This window comes from Falco rusticolus, chromosome 11 (genome assembly GCF_015220075.1).
Source record: "Falco rusticolus isolate bFalRus1 chromosome 11, bFalRus1.pri, whole genome shotgun sequence".
NCBI lineage: Eukaryota > Metazoa > Chordata > Aves > Falconiformes > Falconidae > Falco > Falco rusticolus.
In genome coordinates, this window is record NC_051197.1 from 17,956,776 (window position 1) to 17,984,369 (window position 27,594).

Sequence of the window (27,594 nt, forward strand, 5' to 3'; positions counted from 1 at the left end):
TTTCCCGGATATCCCCGGCCGGCTGAGCCCCACTGCTCCCGCGGAGTGTGTGTGTGGGGCGTCCCGGGACCCACACCCGTTCCGGCGGACCGGCCCCGGCCCAGGCCTCCGGTGCCCAGCACACCGCGCCCCCGGCAGAGCGCATCGCCTCTTCGCAAGCGCCACCTTCCTTAGTTCCCATTTTCTAAGCGTCGGCGATAACCGCTCTCACCGCTCCCACCTCTCGGCGGCCCGATTCGTTTGAATGCCGGCGCCGAGGGGGGCGACTGCTGCCCGCGGGCCGGCACGGCCGCTGCGTCGGCACCGGGGGCTCCCAGCCGGACGGGCCCCCCGCCGCGGGCACAGCTGCGGTGCGGGGAGCGCGGTGCGGTGCGGGGAGCGCGGTGCGTCCCGGCGGCGGCCTGGGCGGGGCCCTCAGGTGCCCCCACAGGTGAGCGCTGAGGGCGGGAGGGGCCGGGCGCGGTGGGCGCTTTTGTCCGCCGCAGCCCCCTCCCCCGCCCCGCGGCCTGTCAGCGGTTCCGCCGGCCGCGCCCCATTGGCTGGTACGGCCGGTAACGTAACGAGGGCGGCGGGGCGGGGGCGGGGCCGGAGCCGAGAAGTGCCGGTTGGAGCCGGTGCCTCGCGCTGCGCTGCCGGCGCCCTCGCGGACGGAGCGCGCGGGCGGCACGCCGTGGCGCGGCTGTGGCGGGCGGGCTGGCCGGGCCGGGCGGGAGGGGAGGCGAGGCGAGGCGGTGCTGCTGCCAGGTGAGTGAGGGGCGGCCGCCGCTGACAGGTGCTCCGCGTCCCCCGGGAGGGACGGGCAGAAGGAGGGGGAGCGGGTGGGGGGCATGACGGAGCGGGGCTTTCCCGGGGGCGCCGGTGCGGCTGGCTCTCGCCGCCGCCGGGAGGCCGCCCTCGCCCTTCCCGCCCCTCTGAGGGGCCGGGGCGCCCGCTCCGCCTGCAGCAGGGGAGGGGGCTGCTGGGCGGCCCGGTGAGCCTGCGCGGCGGCCGCCCCTTCCCTCGGCAGGGCCGTTTACCTGCCCGCTTCCCCGCAGGCCGGCCGCGGCGGGGCCGGGGGGGGGGGGCGCGATGGCCCCGGGGCGCTGGAGCGAGTCCGTGCCCACCCCGGGGCCTGGCGGCCGCCCCGCTCCCTGCGGGTGGGGCTCGGAAGAAAACCGTTTTCTGATTTGCGTAACCGATATTTACACGTGTCCTCAAGCGACCCGGGGCGCCACAGGTCGCCTGGGGCTTCCTGCCTGCGCCGGGGCTCGGCGCGGCCGGGCGGCAGCTGCCACCTTCGGCCCCAGGTGCGGCGGCACCTGCCCGTGGGCGAACGGCAGGCGGGTGCCGAGCTCCGGCCCCTCGGGGTGGGGGGTGGGGGAAGGCTGGAGCTTGGCGTTGAGGCCTGACAGCACCGTCTGTTAAACCAGAAGCGTCCGCTTTGTTGTTTTCTTTCTTTCTTCTGTCTGGCCAGTGCATTTCTCACCCCCAGCAAGGCAGCGATCGTTAGCAGGGGGTTTCTCGCATGTTAGCTTTTACTTGCATCCTAACAGCGTGGTTATAGTGACATAAGGCTCGCTTTGTGCCAGCCTGTTCTGTGGTGAAATTGAGGCAGCTTCCTGGCTTCAATTAAGAATTTGTCTGTGGTGAATACTGCAATTAACCAGTTCTGTAGGAGTGATTAAAGCAGGCTTCCCTAAAGCTTAATTTTATATGAAGGTTGCCATTAATTATGCTGGTCGGGTAAAATGTGTTTGAATTGGCACTTACGGTGGCGATTTTAAACAATAACATTGAGGTAGCGTTAGAATAAGCTAGGAGCTATATGGTCACTTGCAGTTTCAAGTATTTGAGCTATGTGTTCTGCTGACTCCCAGGTTTCCTTGTCTGTTTGCTGAAGTGATAAGCTAAGCCACTGGTTGTCTCCTGTGGTCTCAGAATTTTTCCTTATCTACCTTCCCAGTAGAGAGGGCGACAGATCAGGGCTTATTGATCTACCTTGTTTGGACTCTTAAACTCTCAAGACAGGGGGTGGGGGGAGGAAGCCCACAAGGCTTTCAGAGTTGAAATCTTGTAGTCTGTCACTTGCAAAACTCATTATTTGTTGTCTGAGTGTATTGTGCATGTTTTCTTTACTCTGTGTAACTCAGTTGACTCTGTGGGGCATGGAAGAGTTATCCTAAGTAGTGCTTTTCTTCAGGATCTCTGGTGCTGAGTAGGGCAAGGGATATGAAATGAGAGCAGACCAGAGAATGACTGTAGTAGAAAACCAATACTTAGGATAACGTAGCGGTTTTCTTAAGGGTTTTTCAAGTGTGTAAAACATTCCATTGTAGGTAGATAAGAAAATGTTTGTTACAGAGTTTTATGTTGGCATATATTTTAGCATTCTACTGAAATGTAACTGAGTTTCAGCTTCAGTAGGATTCATGTAACTTTTAGAAATTTGCAGTATTAACATACTTGTTTGCTTGCAGTCTTGAGAGAAGAGAGTTGCTAGTCTGACTTATTTTTTTTTTTCCTTTATCGAGAAAGTAGGTTTCTCATGGGGAGAAAAAGAAAATTGCCCTTTGTTTCTTGCAAGATATCAGTACAGCTGCTCAAGATTGATGAAAGCTTGTTGAGTAAATTTTAGAGAGGGACCAAGAGTGCTAAAGAAACATCCCTAAGTATTTCAGCATTGTAAAATGAACTTTGTAGAGCGGTATGTCACTGCCAAGAAGTATTTTTGTAATGGATTTCTGGAGGGGGGTGTGGAGGGGAAAAAATCCTGTGTTCCTTTAGGCTGCTGCTGTGTCTGCTCTGCCTGACATGCTACAGGTATGGCTGGCGCTAGTAATACTACTTCAGCTTACAATGCCTACTGCTAAAGCCATAAAGCTTTACTCGGCTAGGATTAGAAATGGATATTTTATGTGACTAAGGGGATAACGTATGGTTTATATTGGTCTCTGTGTTGCCTATCTAAATGTTTCGCCCTGCTGTCTGTATTCTGTGTGCTAACCTGTGAGCTGTTCTGTAGGCAGCCCTGTAACAGCTGTTCAGCTGTTGTCTTGCGAATAGTGCTATTCTCCCAGTTGCTCTTGCAGTTACTCTTTTAAAAGATAAGTTAGAAATTTGTGCTGTGGTTTTGAAGATGTAGAAGGGCAAGGAATGTAAAGTGGAATTAATATTCTAATATTTAAATATGCTGTCATTTTAATGTTTAAATCGTGTATGTTATATGTGGGTTTGGCAACATACATCTATTATTAATTTACTAATAAATAATAAGTTTTATTCTGCTTAACTGGTGGCAAGCTGTGGTATGCCTTGTCTAATACATGTTTGTATCCTGTATGGAGCGAGTTGGGAGCCACACATGACAAACTTCTAACTGTGCTTTCTGGTAGCTGATAATAAAATGCAGGCCACAGCCTCTCAGCTACATTTAACCCTACCACTACCATGTGGGCTGTCTGCCTCATTAATGTCAGAAAGCTTGTTATTAATCATGTGGTCTTAAATTATCAATAACTGAACTGCTTATTTGTATGAGTTATCTTGTGTATAGATTCCAATTAGAGTTTTACCAGACTTTGTAAGCAGGCTTCAGTTTATCGTAGTTTTGCTTGGGTTTGGTGATTCTTTTCCCCGAGAGTTTTTAGTGTGCTATGAACTAGTTCTGGATTTAATTTCTAGTTAGTGGAAATCAACTTGAAATTCAATATGGAACTAAAGTTTCCTAATACTTATTAATAGTTCCCCCAATTATTTGATTTAAACATACCCATATGAAAAGGCTGCACTTTCTAGCAGTATAGTACACTGGAAAGAAGGCAGATGATGCAGCTCTCGAGAAAGCTATTGCAAATGTGGGTTTGGGTATAGTGCTGGCAAACCCTCCTCTGATGTACACCCAAGAGGATTCCAGGGTCTTTCAACAACTGGAAGGGAATTGCAGAGAAAACTTGTAATGGAGTACCTTCAATTTAGTTCTCATTGGTGCCATTCTGTTTCAAAATAGTGTCTTCAAGCACCCTGAATTAAACAATATGAATGCATTTCTATCAAAAGTGCTTAACTTCGCAATGTGTTCTGATACTGTAAACTGGAATAGAATTTCTTGAACTGAAATTGAGAATTTAGTTGATTGTGGGTAACTGAAGGGATTCAAAATGCCAGTAAGGGATCCAGTGATACCAATTAAGAATATGGTAGCAACACAATCTGGTTTTGTTGCTGCTAATTTCTAGTAGGCTTAATACATTGTTATAAATATATATGTATTTGTTTCTTTGGGAGATACTAGTTTGAGCTGTGGTTTTAGTTTAATGTGGAAACCAAGTTTCGGTTTTGTGGCACAGCAGCTGCAAAGCTATGGCTGTGTAGTTTACTCAGGCTTAATTAATTGAAGTGGTATTGATTTTAAAGCTCTCACTTTAAACCCCAGGAAAATGTAACCCCTGATTTCCCAGACATTATTGCCTTAGTTTTCTGGGGAAACTATTGGTATTCTATGAGTACTTCAGGTTGTCAAATATTTACTTTAGATATTTTCTGGTAGCTAAAGTTCATCTGTATGCAAATGTAAAAGTCTACTGAGCTGAAATTTAAGAACTGCAAATCTAGAATCTAATACTAAAGCATTGATCCTTTAAACTAATTTTTTTCCATCTGAATGAAAGCAAAATCTTGATGGTGCATTTATTGTGTAATCCAAAATATTTGAAGAAGGGAGGGCATTTGAAAAGTTCTAACTAAAAACTGTCTGTTTCCAGGCTGTGTTTAAATTATTAACAAGATAAACTATCACTTCCAACCCATGCCAATGGAAGTGCAAAAATGGTTATTACTTTGCGGGTTCCTCTGCAGTACAGGAAAACTGTTTTCTAAGTAAATGTTTTTTTGTTAAACATTAATGTTGTTTAAATACTAACTTTGCAATGACACTGACTCAAAATCAGGAAAGCACCAAAATATTGCTTAATTGAGTCTTGACATATCCAGTCTCACTTCAAGTGCCTTACTGGAATTGTTAAAAGTAGTGTCTGCTTTGCTTCAAACTGTTACTCTGTCTTATAAATATGGGGCTAGAGGTTTTTTACTTCAAACTTTTTAATGATTCAAGTGATGATAAAACCTTGGCTCTTGTTTTTGAAGTTATATAGCTTGGCTTCATACCAAAAAGTGTTTTTCTTGTAGTATTACTGTCTGAAAAAAACTTGCCAGTTGTTGGGTCTCCTCAGCCAGCCTACTCAAAAAGGAAATTTTGCGCAGTAGAAGACTCGATGTTGCACAGCATACTTGGGCTTGATGCAAGCATAAAGTGTGAACACAGGTGCTGTGCTAACTTTGTGTGTAGGAAACTAAGCAGCATTGCTATAGGTTTACTGTAGCATTCAAGTCTGATCACTTGTACACGGTTCTGAAACTTAGCATTGTTCTGGGAGATGCTACTGATAAGCATAACACCACTTTTAGCTCTCATGATCGCATGTGTGTGTGTGCAGTTCTCCGAAACTGTAGAGGTGTGTTTAGACATTGATATGTGATTTGCACATATGTTACTACACAGTATGTGCAATGTGAACTTTGTCCTTCAGTCCTTTCACATTAGTAAAAGAAAAGATTATGTAGGTGGTTGCTTTGTCCAGATAATAAATACATAATGTAGAGTAATATGAACAGGAAGATACTTAAGAGATTGAGGTGATTGTGTAGACAGCAGGCTCCCTGCCAGAGGATTAATAAAACCTATTCCATTTCAGGTGAGTTTGTATTTGACTGCAGAGTTTCACATGTTTTTCTCTTTTTTTACTTTGGGATGAGGAGGTTCTCTAAAAGGCAACAAATGAGTTTCAGGAGAGTTTACATACAAAGAGTATCTGAGTTTGAATCAGATGTAAATTGGAAACTTCTCTATTCTCATTATTTTATTTTGGATGTTTAGACTGAACACTTAGAATAAAGCATTTCAACTTGTTAGGCTGGCTTTTAAAAGTAAATGTTGAACAAGATGAAAAGCTGCTGCCTCTCAGAAGAGATATGAGCCACTACTGAAAATCTGAATCAGCTTTCCAATGTCAGAACTAATAGAGTGAAATCAGATGTGTTTCTGTATTGCTGCCCTGATAATTATATTTTCCTAGATGCAGTTAAATTCTTGTCTGTGTAAGTAATAATATTCCCTTCTGGAAAGTTCTTTGTGAAACTTATGCAGCATCAGGAAAACTTAAAACCAGAACACTAGGTTTTGACTGTTCTTAAATCTTGCAGCTATATTTGTGCATGGTAATAATTACCTTGCAGAGACAGAATGTATTTGGTATATATTTTTGATTGGTGACTTTAGTTGATGTTTCTGTTCTCAACATCTGTTATCCTGATAGGACATTGTTTGGTCTTGGCAGTCTATAAATGTTGAAAAAACATCAGTTTCCTTTTTGGGCCAAATGTTGAAATTTTAACTTACTGTACTCGATAACTATTCATATTTTAGAAAAAGCAAAACAATTGTAGCTAGAATAAGAAGTATAAATACAAATTCATATTTCTGAAATTAGGCAAAGTGAAAACTGTCTGACCACTATTAGGAAAAGTAAATAGCATGTGTGCTTCCAGCTCTCAGAACCTGTAGTACAGTTCAGAAAGCCTCTCTATCTAGTAGGAATTTAGGTATTATTACTGTAAGGCGTTCCTCATTCAAATACTTTATGAAGAATCATTACCATGATTTTACAGTTGAGCAATTTGAGGTAGAGAGAAATAAGATTACTTGCATAGAGATACTTGGCTGTCAGAGGTAAACATTCCTATTAACTGGGTTTTGGGTATGGTTGTTGTATTGGAAAGCAGTGCCTGAGCTAGGAAAATAATGTGGAATGAAGGTTCTGAATATCTAAAAATATTGGATTTCAGTACTCTGCTCTCTGCAAAACTAGCAGGATTTTATGTGGTATGAAGAATGTTGGCCCCTTCCATCTTCGTCTAAATGCAGTGCTATTGAATTCCTTATAGGACCTTTATCTAAAAGTATCAAATCAGAATATGAACATGCTTTAGTTAATACATCAGTACTCATGGTATTTCCATTACCATCTAAGGAGCTATATTGATAGCCTAGTTATAGGAACATGATATCCTGTGGACTACGACACTGACCCAAATGCTTACCCGACTTAAGCAGGATTTGTAATATTAAGTTGTGACTGTTCTCCATTGCTACCTTCCTCTGCTTTGCTTTCTGATGTCCTGAGCATAGCAGTGCAATGAATAAACATCATGAGTATCTATCTGACTTCTGGAAACTAAGGGGATAAAACCTAATTTTCTACTGTATGCTTATCTTGGTATGTAGAATTAAATAGATACCATTGAGGCTTCCTTTTAGAATGCCGGAGGGATACTGCTGATACCATTGTCTTCTGGTTGTGTGTTCCTATTTCTCAGCATGAGAAGTAACCTGGAATGTGGTTGTGAGAATAAAAATGCATTATAAGTGAGCTTGAAAATTTCATGCAGTTGAAAGGTGTCTGACTATGTTAGCTATGCTAGTACTGGGATGAAGGACTTGATGTACTCCTGTGTAAGATGGTTTCTGGGAGAGCTCCAAAAGGTACAGCACGCCACGGATACCCATTCCAGTCTAGACCTTTTGAGATTCCTTGTGGTGTCATCTTCCTTGCTTAGGAAAGAATAGGTGAAAACCCAAGGAAACACTTCATACTTAATGCTCCCAACTTGCTCTAAGATTTCTTGGGAACTGGGAAGTAACGGCTGTTTGCAGTATTGGTGTACTATTTCTGTCTTCAGCATTGCCGTACTGATTTTAAAACCTAATTGGGGGACGGGGGAACAGTGAAGGAGGCCTGCTCTTTTAGGTACTGTTCAAGAGCATAATCTGTGCCACTTCCCAGATACCTTCCATTACACCTTTGTGTTGGAATGTTTGGCAACATGGCATGTCTGCAATCATCTCTGGATAGAGTTGTCTCCTCCCACATTGGTTTGCATTAGCTGAGTACAGACTGGCTATGTACGTTAAGTCCTGAGAAGGTAGTTGCATTTCCCATGCTGTTCTATCCCCTCCTCTCCACCCCCGGCATACTCTCATTCCTCTTTGTTATGCTAGAAAGCCCACTTCCCTTGGTCTCTTTTTAGGAATCTTTTAAGCGTCACCATTCCTCTGAGTATTTAGTCTTGCAGTTCTGATTCTGGTTTTGTTGGCTTTTTTGAAACAGGATAATCATGCTCTTTAAGCATCCAGATGAGGTATGTACAGGGATGGTGCCCCTGTCTGCTACAAGTATTTTCTTTGGTGTTAGTGGAGGACAGTCTTTGTTGCTTTTAGGGCTGTGTCATTGGTGGCACATCTTTCTACAAAGGATTAGTCCAGATAAGGTTTTTCTCTCTTCTTTTGGTTGCTTACAGCAAATGACTCGCAAGTTAGAGCAAAAAACTTGTTTGCATACCTGAACATTTTTTACATATTCCTATTGCTGCAGTCCCTGTAAGTGTTAAATCTTACTTCTCCTAGTCTACCTTTTCTTTGTTCAACATGCCCTGTGACCTGTCTCCTTTTCTGTGAATTGCTTGTAATTTTTGTGAAATTACCAACTTTGTCTTAGCTGGTGTAGAATGGAGTCACTCTGGAAATTCTTTTCTGTAACCTAGATTCAGTCTCTTACACTCTGCTTGTTTGGAAAGCAGTTTACTTTATCAAAGAAGCTTTTTGAGACTTAACATGAACTGATTTTCTGTTGCATTAAATTGTGTGCTTCGTTATGGGCTGTCTAATGCCAAGCTTAAAAATACAATTCTTTAGGCTCTTAGAAGCTGTATAGATGTTTTGGAAGTAGTAGGAATGCATGCCCCTCTCTTCTTATTCAATACTGAAGATTCGTTTACTTGAAAGTGTTATGGGGCCAAAAAAAAGGGAAAGGGTGTTTACAGAAGACAGTGCTTCACTTTAAATACTAACCTCTTTGTACTGGAAATGAATGAGGTGTGATCAGACTGTATGGTGCTACGTAACAGATAATTGGGACTTGTTCTTTGTTTCAGTTTTTTGGGCCCCTGTTTTTATTTCAGGGGAGTTGCAGATGTGACCTTCTGAAAGGCCATCTATTTTGTGTTTTGCACCAAGAGGTGCTGGTCACTATGATCTCTGTAAGAAAAGTACTCAGACTCTGTGTAGTATAATTGAAAATGCTTTTTATTGGATTTGACACTATAAAGGAAGAGAATAACATAGATAATCTTACATCCCTTTAGAAGCTGGGAATGTGAGTTGTACAGCGTCAAATAAGCCTGCAATCTTTGTGCAGCACAACCCTGCCTGTAGGAAGGGTTACTTCATTTTGATCATTAAAGCTATTATAGAATTTTCTTACGTGAAAACAACTCTGTGCATCACTTCTACTATAAACCAGGAAAGATGTTCACAGGAGAGCTTGCTGGACTTCTTGATAAAGACAAGGACATGCAGGTGGTGTAATCGCTGGTACCAAGTGGGAGCTGCCTGCAGATTCCTCTGTTACAAGCTGCCTAAACTCATCCTGTGGCCAAGAGATCTGCACAGCACAGGCTTGAGCCTGTTAACTGGCCAGAGTGGATTGCTAACACCTCAATGTGTCATGGTCTTCCAGTCAGAACTACAGGTTGTTACAGTCTTCTCTCTTTTTAAAAGCCTTATGGAACTCTTTCCAGTTATTTTTTGTCTGTTAATGGGTTTTGCTATGTTTCTCTAGGAATTGCCAAGCAGATTTGTGATAGCAGAGCTATGTTTTAGTGGGTAATGTGGAATTTTGGCAGTATTTTTCTATTTATGATTTTCTTTAAAAAGTGCAATATGTGAAATGCACAACTGTTGGAATACATGTAAATTAATGGAGCAAATAAAAAAAATCTGCTTTCTAAAAAGAGTGCTAGAGTTTCCAATGAGAATACAAAAAAAAGGTTAAATTATTAGTTTAATATTATGGTGGAACAAAATATGTCTCTAAGTGAGTTTACTCTTTGGATTCTTTGTATAACCAGTACAAAGCACTCTCTTCTAAATGGGTGCTTCTTTCAGTTTTATTGTAGTCGGTATTTTAGATGCTAATACATGTCTTAGGTTTAAGTTAATATATTTATATTTTTAGTTAAATAGAATTAAAGAGACCATTAAAGGTCTGGCAAAGCTTATTGTGTCCTCAAGGAAAGAGGAGATCCCAGCACTATAATATTTGTCTGTTGAATAGTGAATGCTGTACCACTTAGTCTGTACATCTGTCATGTGGCAATAAGGGTCCTTGGACATTTCCTGACTTTTAACTAAACATAGGTGTGTCATCCTTTAGATAAGTCCTTGGGTTGGTTATCTTTAGAAGGGACATTTTGTCTTAGATTCCTGTTGCACATGCAACATGGCGAAGATGAAGACTTTAAACATGGCCGCTAAGGAATAGTCTACTACGTACGAGACAGCTCCTCAAGGACATTGCACAGGCACGAGACATGTAAATGAATTCTCAGAATTGTAATGAATATGTAAACAATTTCTTGGAAAACTAATGAATAGGCATGAGTAGCTTGTGTAAAGGGGGGACTGAAAAGTCCCCTTGGTGTGCATGACTTTGGTGGAGCGATCCCCCATGCACCCAGCGCTGCCTAATAAAGATAACCTCCGCTCGCCTGCATACTGCTGACTGATTCTTCAAATCACTGTGTAGTTAGTCCTTCCTGTGTCACACTTCTGTCACCACCTGATATAACCTTAATTTCTGTGGTTTTGAAAATGCATCTCTGAATTTGAAGTTAGTGCTGGGGCACTGAAGTGATACAAACTATTGCTTACTAGAAATGTTCAGATTTGATTCGGAGTTTGAATTCTACTTAGTTTGGTAGGGATCTTGGAAAGCACAAGTAGTATTAAGTAGTATTTGCCAAGAATGTAGACAGCTTGCTTTCAAAGAGATCAGTGATGTTGACGTGATTATATGCAAAAAAAAAAGCTGGTCTACCTTTCGTTTGACTTTAGGATTTTTACCATTAGATTGCTTGCCTGTTTAACTCTGAAACATACTTTTTCAGAAAATCACGTTTGTACCTATTGATCACTTTTTCTTCTTTTTGTTTTGCAGGGTTTTTTTGCATAAACTGCTTGTCTCGCCTGCGGTGTGTTTGGTCTTAAACTTGGATTTAAACTGAATGTTTTTCTTGTTAGTACAGGTCTTTCTAGAAGCATAGGTTGTAACCTTCTATTTTAGCTAGAACACAGTCCTTAGCACCTTGAACTTAACTTGAGGAGAGGGCTGGAGAAAGTGCTTATGTCAAAGTATGTATATCTGAATATGAATTTGTATTTTAAATTGTTGTCCAGGCTAGGCTAGTATGAAATAAAAAGGACATTTAACATGCTTTTTAAAACCATCTTTTAATACAACTTCATTACAGAGTTTAACCCTCAAAATAGTTGACTTGTTTTTTCCTTCCCATTCACTATTGAGAGTTAGGTTCCGTAACAGAGGCAGACCTCGTTGATGTTTTTCATTGTCATGTGGCCTATATGTACGTAATGTTAACTACCTGTGCAACCATAATGTTTGAAGATGATCGATCTTCCCAGTATTTGACCAGTGACATATTTTACAACCAAAGTTTGATTCTTTACTGGCCTTCCTTGAATAGAGAAAAGGCTTAATACTTGCATATTGATGGCATTTGGTGCGGAGCTAATTTAATAGGGCTCAAGGAAGACTATGGTCTTTTCTGGATGCTGCAGGCATAGGTTGGAAATGCATAATGTAGCATATCTAATCCTGCACAGTCAGATTTCGAGAGTAAGTCTTGTGCTTGTAAAGCAAATTTAAGTGGAGTAGAATTTATTTTCAGTTTAGATTAGACTGCAAGATAAAGTTTGTCTTGAATTAAGTATACCAGAGAAAGAAATAATAAAGACCAGTTTTCTGAGTTTAAGCGAAGCTGCATTTAAGATTTTTTTTTCTCACTTACTCTAAGGACTTTTATGTTGAACCTAGGAATGTTCAAGCTTTTGAGTAGTTGAGGAAACAAGTTAAAATACACTTGCCATGTTGTACTCTACTTTTCTCAGCCTGCTGAAGTTAGGTAACGGTGCAGCTGGGTAGTAGTTGGTTAGTTTTTAAAGACTTTTTATCAGCTTGTGTGCAGTGCAGTTAATTCTGAATCAGTAGCAGAGTAACCCATGTAAAGTAAAAATGTAACTGTAGCCTAACTTACTAAATTTTAAACTAAAAATGTTAATAAATTTTTTTCCCCAAAAAATTATTGGGCTATGTTATGTAAGCAGCCTTCTCCAGAGAGCAAGGACTGCTTCTTAAACACCATAAGACTTTTGCTATTAGTGTTCCACATTTTATGTTCAGCAGTAGTCTTGAAAGCTGGAGTGTTTAAGAAAGGCAAAACCTCTATTTAATCCAGACACAGATGGTTGAGGTTCTCTGTAGTTGTAATTAGGGTCTTGGATCATACGAAAGGATTTTGGGTCTTAGATTGTTTGAAAGCTTGATACAGAAAACTTGTAACAATGTTACTGTAGCCTTGAACATTCTGTGCTTGGGGAATATGCTGGTTATTATAGAGTGTGGGAATGTCTTTAGGTTTATATGAAATACAGAAGGATAATCACTTATACATGTTTAATTATCACCTGTGAGCCTCTTCAGAAGGACTGGAAAGAAGCTTTTCTAATCTTGTTTGCATGCTGTTCTGCATTCAGTGGAATACAGATCCAAAAATACAATCACCAACAGAAAGATCTGCATGGGCACACAAGTGGTCAAAGTACAGATTCTGAAAGACCATGTATCAAATGTAATGCTTGAATTGAGTAGTCTGTTCCTTCTCAATAGGAGGCTTGACAAAGGGAGAGGCAGTCATCTGAGTGCATGTGCTAGGAGCGCGTATGACAGTATCATCCTTCATGAAGTCAGACCTGCCCCACAACTCTTGCAGTACCTGGCTTTTTGTTGTTTAGGGAACACTTGACAAAGGAAGCGGAAGCATGCCAAGAGAAGGGGAAGCTTTAGCCTGGAAAAGATGTGTTTTGAGCAATGAGCGTGTAGGGGGGTAAAGTTTGTTACTTTTTCTTTGGGAATATTTCTAAGCATTCATTTGCAAGTGGATATTCAGGCTGTGCATGTGAGACCATAAGCAGGTACTAGGAATCCCATAGGAGAGTCTCAAAACTACCCATTAAGCAAAACAGATTATATATTTAGTTTATTATTGAAGTTAATTCTGTGTTCAAAACTTTGCAAGAAAAAGTGATACATTTAAACCAGCTAGAAGCTAAGTTGGTACTGTAGTTCAGGAACCACTTTTGATAGAAAATTGATGAAACAGACACATTTACTTAGTATGTCAACATCTCCTTATCTCAGCTGAGAAGCACATGATGCTGTTGGAATAATAGCGTGAGTCTAAGGGAATTGGCTGAAAACTTGATGGCTGTGTTTCTTTGAGGAGAAGGGGAAAAAAGCAAGATTATGGGTCCACTGGAATATTTGTCAAGGTATGCTTTAGTTGCATAAATCTATTTTAATTAACTTAGTGTGTTGAAACATCAGTTGAATACTTAATTAGCGAAACCAGCATAGCCTTAAAAATAGCCTTCTGTCAGGTATTGGCATCCTGCAGTCCATTATTCTTTTGGGAGGACAAGCAAGGCCCTCATCTCGCTGCAGAGCCACCCCGAACTAAATGTGCCTAAAATTATGTAAGCAGTCCTAAAATTACATAAGTAGTGACCAAACAGCCGAGTAATGCAATGTTAAGTAACCTTTTGGCAGGTGGGGGTGGGTGCTGTCTGATGCTTCTAGATAATACTTTTCAAAAGGATAGCCATACTAATTCATATTCTTGATATGTTTCTATTGACCAGATTTATAAGTCTTGAAGTAACTAAAAAATTGCCTAGATGTTAGGATCTTACTTTATTTTTCTGGCCTGCGTCCCAGTACTGGTCTGGGGCAACTCTTCTGAAGTCATCAGTTACCCTGGGGCTAGACTTCTGTCTTTCATCTTCTAAGAAAGATTGCCAATTGAATTAGGCCACTTTGAAAAGCTTTTATGGCTTTGATATGGGTTGAGAACTGCTGGAGATGAGATTTATCAAACCCATTATGGTTCAGCATTATTCCATTTGATTAGTCACTCCTGGCGTACAGAGAGGATTTGAAAGAAAATGGTCTTTAGCAAAATTATCATTAATAATTCACATGTTTATATTATACTTGTATATACTGTGTACTTCTCTGGTAGGAAGCTTTATTTCATATACCTAGAATTGTAATGAATATGCATGCGTCACTGGAAAGTTTCAAAAAGTAGTCATTAACAAGACCAGTATTAAAGTGTTTAAAAACTTAATAGTGACACTTGCTTTCTGCTAGAAAATGTTCTAAAGCCACAGCAAGAATGTAGCTTTTTTTCCTGGGATAGTTGATAGGGAGTAACAACTTTCCAGTTCAAGGCAGGGAGGTGACAAAGAAAGCATTTTGTAGAAACAGACCTTACAAAATTACATGGGTCTGTCTCACTTTGAGTTCTCAAGCTATATAAAAAAACCCCTGCTTTTTGTTTGAGCATTAATGCATGGCTTGAAAGTGTGTTGGGTTATGTGTATTCTCACGTATACAAATATATTTTCCATTGAATTGGCTTAAGTTCCATTTTCTGTTTTTCTTTCTTTTTGAGAAAAAACTTTATCAAACAGCGTTAACTGTTTTATTGTACTCTGAATTCTGTCCCTTATACTCAAGAAGAGCCTTGCTTATTCCCCAAAATATGTTTGTTACCAGGAGAGTGATGTTCCTTGTATAAAAGTGCAAAGTGCAGATGTGCATTATTAAATTGTGTTACTTGTAAGTTTCTCTAATAAGCTCAAGTCCCTCACAAAGTTTACATGTTTGTCAGGAAAAGAATTGTTCCCATCCTCATGCTGATTAGACCTTTCACACTATTTTAAACTCTCAACCAGTTCAGCGATTCTTACGATTTTTCAAATGTTTTTCTTTGTTAAAAATAATGCTGTTTATACCTTTTGCTCTTACTTGATGTTGAATCATTCAACATATTTATGTCTTAGCATGTTCTTTACAACTTATAACAGGGGTCCCAAGTCTTTCGTTTTTGTAACAATGTTCAAGTGAGAAGAATTGACAGGTTTTAATTCTAGGTTGGAAAGGAAAAAAGTACTTTTGGTTTTTCTGTCTACAATCAAATAAAGCATGTTTTGGTTTGAGTTGAGACACTGTCTTGGTAGATATTCTTGATAGAATGAAAGCCTTAGTTTGGATGGGTTTAGCATCTTTTTGTCCTTTTACATTTATGAATTTATATTCAAACCCCAAAGAATTATACCAAAAGAACTAATTTTAAAGATCTTATGGATGGGGGTTTTGCAAGTTGAGCTGGAGTGATTGAAGAAATAGTTATTTCTTAGCTATAGTTAGAGCATCTCAGCTGCAGGACTAATAACTTAAATGCAAAAACTGTGGAGTTTAAATGGCTTTTAGTGCTTAGAAAGGGGACAATGACAAGGGCCATTACTTTATCTCTGCTTTAGGAAAAGCAGCTTTAAGATGTTGACTAAGTAAATAATTTGATGTGGGTGGCATCTTTAAATTATTCTAACTAGATCTTACAGATCTTGTTAGATCTTGCTCACTAAATGTTGGATCTTTAAAACACTGGTGTGGGAGGAGTAATGAGCTGTTGTTCTGATACAGTTATTGGAGTCCAAATATTTCATGATCTGATGACAACTTGTTTTCTCTCCAGGAGTGTATTGCAACCATCGTGTCCTTCTTCAGCTGCTTTCCCTTGAGTGGGCCTGGTAAGTTTCTACACTATTAAAAGTAGCCTTGTCAATGCAAGAAGGGTTATTTTCATCCATTCTTCTCCTTTCAGGTGTGAATGTGGACTAAGAATAAGGTTCTGCCTTAGTTTAGCTGTTGTTGTCTTTTCATAACAGCTCTGTCAGCTCTGTTTGGAATTGAAATGTCCAGTACCAATATATTATGAATATGAGCTGGCAGTGTGCCCAGGTAGCATCCTGGTGTATCAGAAACAGTGTGGCCAGCAGGGCTAGGGAAGTGATTATCCCCCTGTACTCGGTGCTGGTGAGGCTGCACCTCAAATCCTGTGTACAGTTCTGGGCCCCTCACTACACGAAAGACGTTGAGGTGCTGGAAAGTACCCAGAGAAGGGCAACAAAGCTGGGGAAGGGTCTGGAGCATGAGTTTTATGAAGCACAGCTGAGGGAACTGGGGGTGGTTAGTCTGGAGAAAAGGAGGCTCAGGAGAGACCTTGCTGCTCTCTACAACTACATGGAAGGAGGTTGTAGCAAGGTGGGTGTCAGTCTCATCTTCCAAGTAACAAGCAATAGGGTAAGAGGGAATGGCCTCAATTTGTGCCAGGGGAAGTTTAGATTGGATAGGAGGAAAAACTTCTTCACAGAAACAGTTGTCAAGCATTGGAACAGGCTGCCCAGTGAAGCGGTTGAGTCACCATCTCTGGTGTTTAAAAGGCATGGCGCTTAGGGATGTGGTTTATTGGTAGACTTTGCACTGTTAGTTTAACAGTTGGACTCAATGATCTTAAAGGTCCTTTCCAACATAAATGACTTTATGATTAAGAAAAATACAGAATATCCCCATTGTTTCATATCTGTACTGCTTAACAAACTTCATAGTAAGTTTTTTTCCAAAGCTGGTATTGTCCATGGCATTGTCATGGACCCAGGGTAGTTTATTACTTTGTTTCAGGATGCAAAATACGGACCTCTGTATTTGAGAAACTTGCCTTTGTACCAAACCTTGGTATATCAAAACTGTGACTGAATTCTACTTCTTGAAGTCTTGTATGTTGCATATTTTATTGTCACACAGTTATTTGACATACAAAAAAAAAAAATGCTCCGTGGTTGAAAGGGGGTTAGCTGTAGGTGGTTTCATGGTTTTTTTGTGTTGATGTGACTGTGCAAAACTTTGACTTCATGTTCTACGTGATCATGTCTTTGTACGTTCATTCCATTTCACGTAGCTGTAGCATTGTAGAGCTTAATGGATCCTGATGTCTGCAATAAGGCAGCAGTTCTAATGAAAGCTGAAATGTTTCCTCTTTGTTTTAATGGCTTCACCTAAACAAAAGTATATTGAATATTTTCTCCATCCAGAATGAAGACAAATGTAAAGATGGCATGTCCAAGGAATTTTAAAAGGTGTAGACCTCCTGACTGAACAGTGCCGTATTATATTTTGTTCTCTTTAATTAGTAAAGTAAGTATTAATCAAACCTATGCTGCTGGGGTGTACCATTTATATATATATAACAATATGGGACTATAACAAGTTGTTAGCTTCATTTTCATTCTGTCAGTGTGCTTAATTCTCTTGATGGGAGAAGACGGGGAATTACACATAAGAATATGTAATGCAAAACTGCTCTTTTGAGAGTTTTTGTGTATTCTTTATTCTTTAACTGGGTGGAATGATTTAATCTATTAGAAATTTTTAGATTACAAGAGCCATTGTGTTAAAATATTGCTCTGATCTTGTAATTTTCCCTAAACGAGAGCTCACTTCTGCTATGTAAGTTTAGGACAGTGGTGAAGGACTGCTAGTAATGTATCAGACACTTCTTTATGTTATACCAGCTTTTTGCTTCTACGTGAACAGTACCCAAGTGTTTGGTCAAAATATACTTTCTCTTAATCTCTGATGCTAGTTTTCACTCTTCATTTAAAATTTTGCATTCCAAGTAACTTTCCTTAAATAAATAAGATGATGGCTAGGGTTAGGTGCCAGGAGTTCTTGGATCCTTTGGCTAAGCTCTGGATGTTAGGCCAAATGTTACACATTTAAAGTTCTGAAAATAGTAATAAGCTTCAAGTGTTTAATGGTGAGATAAATCAATTTTAACAATTTGCTAAAGATTTCTTTTCTTTTCTTCCTCTACCAGCTGCTGTTCTCTCACAGGTGAAAGTCATGATCACGCTAACAGAACTCAAATACTTAGCAGATGCGCAGTCATCCTACCACATACTAAAACCATGGTGGGATGTCTTCTGGTATTACCTCACCATGATAATGCTGCTAGTTGCTGTGCTTGCTGGGGCTCTCCAGCTTACTCAAACCAGAGTATTGTGTTGTCTTCCTTGCAAGCTAGAATTTGACAATCATTGTGCCGTGCCTTGGGATTTAGTTAAAGCCAACCTTAACATGTCGGCTGGCTCTGCAGCACCGATAATCATCCCGCTTAAAATCCAGAATGATCTCCATCGGCAGCAGTATTCCTATATTGATGCAGTATGTTATGAGAGACAGCTTCACTGGTTTGCCAAATTTTTTCCATACCTAGTGCTTCTGCATACCTTTATTTTTGCAGCTTGCAGTAATTTCTGGCTTTACTATCCTAGTACAAGCTCCAGGCTTGAGCACTTTGTAGCCATTCTTCAGAAGTGTTTTGATTCTCCATGGACAACACGTGCCCTCTCAGAAACAGTTGCTGAGCAGTCTGTGAGGAAGTTGCCAATAGCCAAATCAAAAGCAGTGATTTCATCACCTGGGAGTTCAGTAGATATAGGGGCCAGCCGACAGTCCCTGCCATATTCGCAGCCTGGCTTGGAAACAACTGGAAGAGAAAATTCCTCAAGTGTTCTTGACAAAAAAGAAGGGGAACAAGCTAAAGCTATATTTGAAAAAGTGAAGAAATTCAGAGTACATGTTGAAGAGAAGGATGTCATATATACAGTGTATATGAAACAGATTATAGTGAAAGTTATTGTATTTGTAATAATAATAATTTATGTCCCCTACTATTTATCATTTATTACACTTGAAATCGATTGTGTAGTTAATGTTCAAGCCTTTACAGGCTACAAAAGGTACCAGTGTGTTTATTCACTAGCAGAAATTTTTAAAGTTTTGGCTTCATTTTATGTTGTTCTAGTGATCTTCTATGGCTTAACTTGTACTTATAGTTTGTGGTGGATGTTAAGAAGTTCACTTAAGCAATATTCTTTTGAGAAGTTGAGAGAGAAAAGTAATTACAGTGATATACCTGATGTAAAGAACGACTTTGCATTTATTCTCCACTTGGCAGATCAGTATGATCCTCTTTATTCCCAACGATTCTCAATATTCCTGTCTGATTTGAGTGAAAACAAACTGAAACAGATAAATCTTAACAATGAATGGTCAGTGGAAAAACTGAAAAATAAACTAGTAAGGAATTCCCAAGACAAGATTGAACTTCACCTTTTCATGTTAAATGGTCTTCCAGACAGTGTCTTTGAACTGACAGAAATAGAAGTCCTAAGCCTGGAACTCATTCCTGAAGCCAAACTTCCTCCAGCTGTGACCCAGCTAGTCAGTCTCAAAGAACTCAATGTTTATCATTCATCACTAACTATGGATTATGCAGCAGTCAGCTTTTTAGAAGAAAACCTGAAAACATTGCGCCTGAAATCTAGTGAGATGGGAAGAATTCCATTTTGGGTTTTTCATCTAAAAAACCTGCAAGAATTGTGCTTAACAGGATATTTCATGCTAGATCATCACAACTCCATATACAACGAAAGCTTTCAGGGGCTAAAAAGTCTGAAATCAATTCATTTAAAGAACAACCTTTCCCGTATACCTCAAGTGGTTACAGATCTTCTGCCTTCTTTACAACACTTGTCTATCAACAATGAGGGAAATAAACTGATAGTGCTAAATAACCTGAAGAAGCTGGTAAACCTGAGAACCTTGGAATTAATCTGCTGTGATTTAGAGCGCATTCCCCATTCCATTTTTAGCCTAAACAATTTGCATGAAATTGACTTAAAAGAAAATAATCTTAGAACAGTGGAAGAAATAATTAGTTTTCAACATCTTAAGAACCTTTCTTGCTTAAAATTGTGGCACAACAGTATTTCATATGTCCCAGTGCAGATAGGTGCGTTATCAAACCTGGAACAATTGTATCTAAATTATAATAATATAAAAAATGTTCCATTGCAGCTATTTCTTTGTAAAAAATTATACTATTTGGATCTTAGCTATAATAAGCTAACCTCCATCCCCGAAGAAATCGGTTATCTGACCAATCTGCAGTACTTGGCTTTGACAAAAAACCATGTAAGTAGAACTTTGAATTACTACTTTAAAAAAAAAAAAAAAAATCAAATAGTGACTTAACGTACCATTTCTTCTGGAACAGCCTCTGGTTCAAAATGCTTTTGTGGTGTTCATGATTAAACCCAGTAAAGCTGAAAAGGGGGTGGGGCTTGTTTAATTACTAAAGCTTCTGTGTCATCAAAGCCATAATACTGAGTAAGTACTATACCAGTCTGTAGCAGCTTGAGGGCTCTGATCCAGGTAGTATACATTACGATGGCTGTAGAAATGTATTTTCCCTTTCTCTGCAGCTGTCTATCCTATGTAGTATTTTAATGGAAAAGAACAGTGTTAAATTTTTACCTTAATGTCAAACTGAAAGTGGTAGTGAATCAACAGCTAGTTGACAAGCAGCTCAGCTGTCTGTTTGGGAAGAGGGAAATAATCATAGCTGGTCACCTCATCAGCAGTGCTAAACTGTCTGGTTAATTAGGGGGGTGTCCAGGTTTGTGACTTAAGACTTTTGAGGTTTATAATTGCGTTCACAGGTGAGTTTGGGTTTTGGATGTTGTGTGTCAGTAGTGTGGACTGGGACTAAGTTACTAGCGTATGCACAGGTAACTACGTGTACAGGTTTCACAAGCCAGGAGCTGCTAATGTGTCTCCAGTCTTCATTAAGTGATTCCTAGGAGACAGTAGCCTATTTGCTTCCCCTGCCACCTGCATGTGCACAACTTGTACACGTTTCTGTGCATGTATGTGCTCACCCCACCATGCTTACTTCTCCACTTCTGCCAGTAGCTAAGCATCTTCATAGCAAAACAGGTATATAAAACCATTGTAGTGTTCTTAAGCACTTTGTTGCATAATCATAGAAGCGTTACTATTTTCCCTTTCCTTATCCTTCCACAAACTAAGAGGGATTTTTTAATCCTAAAATAAACCCAGGAAATACCAAAATACGCAGCTGCATGTAGACTAATGACTTCTAACGTACATTATTTTTGATCTTTTCTTTCCTTTTTCTAGATTGAAATGCTGCCTGATGGATTATTTCAGTGCAAAAAGCTGCAATTTCTTCTTCTGGGAAATAACAGTCTGATGAATTTGTCCCCTCTTGTGGGTCAGCTACTGAATCTTGTTCAGTTAGAGCTCATTGGAAACTATCTTGAATCACTTCCTGCTGAACTCGAAGAATGTCAGTTCTTAAAGCGGAACAGTCTAATTGTAGAAGAAAGGTTGTTAAAAACACTTCCATCTCGTGTAAGAGAGCGTTTGCAGACATGCTCAGATAAGTCCTAAGTTTAAAATGAAACGGCATCGCTGCATTCTATAAGCCTTTTGCTTAATATCTCTCTAAAGATCTATATAGGTGGAGAGAAGTGAAGGAGAGGTAACAGTTTACAAATCAGTCTTAAACTTAAATGCATTGAACTGAGTTGATTGTATTGGAAAGGAAAAAATACTTAAATTCGAACAAAAAATGCAGCCTTTAACAGGTAATCATGTGTTTGAAAAATATGAAATATGAATTGTTGGTTGGGTTCTACTGGTTGAAATAGTTCAGTTAAATGCTTATGATAATGATAGTATTGAAGTGGAAAAGTGGATTGTCTGGCTATAGTGAGAGTGTATATACTTTTTTTTTTCCAGTGGGATTTTTTTTCTTGATAGTGATAATTTTAAACAGTTTCATCTCCTGCCATATGAGGTCTAAGAACTGTCTGGAATTAGTTTCTGAGTATGAACTCTTCACTAACTTAGAATTTGTTGAATTAAGAATTTAAACTTTTGAGCAGTTCAGTTGCATGGGGTATACTGAAAGTAATTTTTCAACATACCTTAATTTTTAAAGCTTTGACAAGTACTGAGTATTAATACTATAATTGTGGAAGATGCCATTTGAATCTTGCTCTTAAAATCAGTTGGACAGCAATACCTGAAACCAGTTTCAGTATTTTGTCTTAAAAATAGTAAATACAAAATGAATTGTTGCCTAGAAATTGGGAGGAATTGGAAGAACTTGAAGTAACTGTTGTGCGCGTGTACTAGAAAGCCAGTGTTACAGTACTGATCTCCATAGATGATGATGGCAAACAGAACACGATATAGTCGCAAAGTTGTCTTCTGTATGTTGTGAGCATCCCAGATGTTAGTGTAGTGTATGTTGCTGTTAAACATTTTCATAATTTCTCATTACTGGCTGCCTCAGTGCTTCTTCTCCACACTCAACTACTGTATTTTCGTGGCTGGGGAGAGGATGAAGAAGGTTTGTATTAGATAAGGACAGAAAGACACAGTTAAACCAAATAATCACACATCTTATAAGTGTTTGGGAGGGAAAACCAGGAAACATTATAAGCTTTGCCTCTTCTAGGGATGTAATAATTTCATAAATTATAGTGGTGAAATGAGCTCTTATGCCATCCTAAATACTTGCAAAACTGGATAGAAATAAAATGGTTCCTGACTTCATTCTTCCGCTGTGCGCTGTTTTATTGTATTTGAAGTCCTAACTCTCATGATGTTTATCATGTTCACTAAAAACGTAAGTTAAGCCCCTGGGGAAAAAAAGAAAAGCATGCTTTCCAAAAACATATTTGAAAACTTTTTGTATTATATTAAAGTTTTCAAAACCAATATCAATTTTAGGTTAAATAGATGAGGTAAATTGTGCCCTTAATGACTTTGTGTTCATGAAGTGTGCTAGCTATGCATTCCAGTCTGCAATAACAAATCACCACAGATAAACCAGTTTTAGTACTAGACTTTTAGTCATCTTTTGTTCCCATTCCAGTTCCACTTTCCTGGAGAGTAAGGTTTATTTTGAATGAAAATGCCAAAACTAAGTCTGATCAACATGGAAGTCTGTATCGTTGAGTAGCAGTGCAAGAGATGCATGTTTATTCACTGTACCAATGGCATCCAAAGACCTTTGTAGTTAGAGTGCTTTTCTCAGGGAAAGAAAATATGGTAAAACTATTACTTTTTTATGTAGTTGTAGAAATGTTTAGTGTAAATCGATCAGTTGTGTTTATGTGCAGACCAGTGCTGCTGGAAGTCTTTCTTAGTGTCCACACATAGCTCTTCCAAACTCATTTGACTAGTTCTGAGTTGCATAATAATTCCATAGGGGTTTACGTAGTTCACAAACTGAGCTACTTGTGGTAGATGTAATTATAACCAGAGTATATTGATTTGTACCCCGGTGGCTAGAGTTCTGTTAATAATTGCAATAGGTCTGCCAGGACTTAATAACTTAACGGTGAAGGACTCTTCATGCCAGAATTTGACACGCAAGATTTGCAGTCTAGTAATTTTTAAAAGGTTAAGCAAGCATTTTCTTTAAAGCTTTTTTCTAAATTGGAAAGTTGTATTGAAGAAGTTAAATAAGCAAGTAACTGGCTTGGCCAATGGCTTCAACTTTTTAGCAGTGCACGTCCTTTTCCATAGTAAACAAACCTGACGGAGGCAGTAATCTTAGATGTGCATTTTATGCTAGTTCTGTCAGAGTGAAATAACTTGGAGAAAGGTACTTCATTTCTAGAATGTGTAACCTCAAAGGATTTGGGGAAACATTAAGAAATGCCTAAGAATATAATATAGGTTAAATGGGTTACCTTTTTTTGCAGACTTCAATATTTTTTCACCCTCTGCACCCCCTCAAGAGGGTTGGATTTTTTTCACTGCATGTTTGAGTGTTTATAAAACACCCAGACAAAAGCCAGAAAGTTTAAAGGCTAGAATCTCTAGCCTTGCTTTCAAACCACAGTGTGCCTTTATTATCCATTTTGTACCGTGAAACCCAATCCTAGCGCTTAGAATTGAGGGTGGAGACAAATACAACTCTGGATTTCTTGAATTCACTTCAGCCATGACCTTATTATTCAATTTTTCTTCAAAATGAGGGGATTTTCAGGGAATCGGTATACGAATCTGCTGTCATATACTTTGTACAATAAGTATTGTTGGCATCTAGTCTTTGTATTAAACAATCACTTCCAATCAAAAAAAGGCTTTTCAACCTGTTTCGATGTTGTATTGTGTCTAAGAATTTTGTATTGTGATCTTCCGTATGGTGAACATTTTTTTTAAATTAAATTTTTTTTGCATTACAATTCTATGAACTGTTCTTTATTTTTCATATGATATATTGCAAAGCTCAAAGTCTGCTTCCAGCTATTTGTGCCCATGTCCTAGCACGTATATCTTCCACAGGAAAGCGTGAAGGTAATGAACAGCAGCAGCAAATGAACACTCTGCTCCATAGCAAAGCGGTTCTCATGTTCTAGGCTGGGAGAGAAGCTCCCCTGTTGATTAGACCTAAGCTGCTATTTTAATCGTTGTTGCAGAACCTTTTCCAAGTCTCCCACTTCAGTTTTTTGTGAGCTGGGTAAATACTGAATGCAGCCTGGAATTGTACTGGGAGAAGTGAGAAGGCGATGATTGTCTTCCCAGCTTGGCACATACAGCTGTCATGCTGCTAAACTGCCAAAAATAACGCTGCTCGTAGTAAATCATGAATGTGTTGCAAGTATTGCGTGTTGTGTTAGCTCAAAGATCTCGTTTCTCTTGAATTCGGATGATACCTGATGGCTTTTTGTGGGAACCTGGGTTTGGCTCTGTTTTGAGGGTAAGGGAAAAATCCCAACATGCAAGTGATGTTATGTATTAAAGTGCTAGCAGCTTATCTTTCAAAATAAGAGCCTTCCTAGCAAGTTTTACAGGTGGCCCTTTCTTCTTGGAGATGAAATAACTAATGAAAAATTACTTGTGGTTGACCTGTTTTGAGGTGGTAGTGTTAGTAAAATAAGGCAGATGATTCTTCTTAAATCTGTTGTTCCATGCTCCTGCAGATCCATATGTTTTGTTTTCGTGGCAGCTTAGAGTAGTTCTAATGATTTATTTTTTTAACTAGTAGATTTACATCATGTTAACAAACTTTCTTGGTATGTAGACTTTCTGTCTTCAAAAATGTGACCTGAAGTTCATTCTGTAATGGCTTCTAATAAGTGACTTCCCGTGTTCCCTTTCCACCCTAATAAATGTTGGGATTATAGAGCAGCTTGAGAATTCTGCTAGCAAATACATGGCTGCAAATCCTGAAAGCAGGAGGCAGTGCATGTCATCCTATGGATTGTTTATATCAAGGTATTTCTGGAGATCAGGAATTTGATCAAGCTCTTGTGCTTTATTGCACCTTGTTGGGTGGGTGAACCCCTCAAACATGCAAGCATGGTAATGCGTTTCCCAGAGAGAATGCAGGGACTGCACCGTCTGCTTGCTGTCACGGAGCTGGCAGCTAACATAGGCTGTGGCAACAGAGGAGGAATTGTAGTTAATTGGCAGGAAGAAGCAAGCAGTGATACTACAGTCCTATGTGCTTGTGGGAGACAGCAATGTCTCGGAATTCCTGCGTCTGGAGAAGTAGTCATCCTGGTAGTACACGAACAGTTTATCCCAGCCCTCTATTGCTGGGACATGTGGATGACAGAGGGAGCAGTAGCCACATGCTCTGGGGCTGGACTGGCATCTGAAAGGGTTTAGGCGTTAACTCATCTATTGTGTTCAGTAAATGAACTGTTACATCTTTGACTTGTTGCTTCCTTATGTTCCTCCATTTATGTGAATACCTGTTCTTTTGTTGGCCAACCTCTAATAACTTATAATCCGTTTTCATTATTTTGTACAAGTGTGCTCTCTGCTTGGCAGGAGCTGGCTAAAAGACTTTCAGGTGGCATGGATATGCAAGCCATACGCATTTAACGCTTGGAGAGGTAGAGAAGAGAGAATGAAAATTGTTTTACCTGCAGAGAGAGGGGAAAGGAATAACAGCTCAAAGTAGCAAGGGAGATGTCTGAGAGATCATTATTACTACTTAGCCCAGCAAGACTATTGGGAAGTATTACTTGCTAGTGGGCGGTTAGACAGTATAGTACTGAACATGGTGAGGTATTGGTCTATAGTGGGCATGCTGGGCACACAACAGGTTAATTTATTACTTGCTGTTGCTTTTTTCCTCTTGTAAAAATGGTACTTGTAAATCTACTGCCACTATTTATAAAACTTACTTACAAAACTCTGAATAAAACTCTCCTTTCCCCTTCCTCATGCTTGTGTACCTATGTATTGCAGAACTGATGCTTTTGTCAAAAGATGTTGCAAAGCAGCGAACATGATTAGTGTTTGGAAAGCCTGCAAGGATGAAAACTGTAATGGGATGCATGTAGAAATGTCAATCACTGCAATCTCACTGGCAGTGCATCTTGAAAATCTCTGAAGTCAGGGTTAAGGCTTAGTATATGGATGGTAAAGGAAAAGGGGGGGAACATAGCTCACTACTCTTTATTGAAAGTACAGCTAACCTGTGAGCAAATAGTGAATTGACCATTTTAATCAGCCTTGTTGGGTAGCAAAACTGCATAAAATTGTGCATGAAACAGTTTGGTGGGTTTTTTTCGAGTCAAGTTGCTCATTATAGCTAAAGGTGTTTAACCCCTTTGCATCAGTGCAGGGGAGGTGCCAATCCTCTGGCCCTGTGGTTGGACTACACCATTGTTTTGGCTTTTGTTGGACCTTATGCTGAGCTGATGGAATGCAAAGGCCTGGCAAAATAATACTTCATGTACTAGTTACCTGCTGGCTTAACAAGCTGGATTAGTTTGGTACAGTCTGACAAGTACCGAAGTAAGTAGGAGAATGGGACAAAGATCAGTAACTCCCTCCCCTTATGAAGATTGCTTAGGGCGCAACTTTGCATTTGCTTGCAAACTAATTATCCTTGACTGCCTCTTCTTTTCTTTTAATAGCGCATTATTACATCCAAATGGTCATGACTTCATCTGGTCTATATGTATATAGCTACATATAAGCACATACAATAGGTATTGAATCCAGATCTGCTATGAAACAGATCTAGGACACAGTAATGTATTAAATATGCTTATCTAAAATAAGGTACCAAGTGGAAAAGTGTAAAAATTGAAAGATTAAGAAAACTCTTCCAGAGTTCATAAATAGCATGTCTTGAGCTGATTTTCTTGGATTACTGGTATACTCTGTTCCTGAAAGTTTAGGAGTAGGAGGGAAACTAATCAGACCTTCAAGATGTGTAACCCATGATAACTGGTGACTGTGTGGGCTCATTAATCCTTAACGCTGTCAGTTTTTCTCAGGTTGTCTGTTTTATCTAGATCAGTGTTCTGATTATCGAGCAGTGATGGTGGTTTCTGTGTTTCTTTGAGTTTTCTGCTACTTGGGGATGATTCAGGTTCTCCAGCAGCTGCTGAACTGCTGTGTTTTAGTCCAGGTTATTAAGGTAACCCAAAGTCGGCATTGCTTTTTGTGAGGTAGAGAGAAGTTAAGTGGCTGTGTCAAAGCAACAGAGCCAGTCCTGTAGTGGAGATGGAAAACTGAAGAGGGGAGAGAAGCTGGGGCAGGAGCTACTCCAACTGTTGTAGAGCAAGCCGTTTTCACTCCTGAATCAGCTCCTTAATTTGGCTGA

At 39.8% G+C, this 27,594-nt stretch overlaps 1 protein-coding gene across 2 annotated transcripts; it reads left to right on the forward strand.

The window, feature by feature from the left end:
• Positions 1 to 702: 702 nt before the first annotated feature.
• On the forward strand, positions 703 to 24,208 carry LRRC8B (leucine rich repeat containing 8 VRAC subunit B). 2 transcript variants are annotated; one of them, XM_037403740.1, is made up of 5 exons: positions 703 to 744; positions 15,769 to 15,823; positions 17,165 to 17,267; positions 17,950 to 20,111; positions 21,120 to 24,208. In XM_037403740.1, the coding sequence occupies exons 4-5, from the start codon at positions 17,976 to 17,978 to the stop codon at positions 21,390 to 21,392; spliced, it is 2,409 nt and encodes an 802-aa protein (XP_037259637.1). In that variant the 5' UTR covers positions 703 to 744; positions 15,769 to 15,823; positions 17,165 to 17,267; positions 17,950 to 17,975; the 3' UTR covers positions 21,393 to 24,208. The 2 variants fall into 2 exon arrangements, with proteins under 2 accessions (XP_037259637.1, XP_037259638.1); XM_037403741.1 differs by lacking the exon at positions 703 to 744 and adding an exon at positions 1,285 to 1,625.
• The last annotated feature ends 3,386 nt before the right edge of the window (positions 24,209 to 27,594 follow it).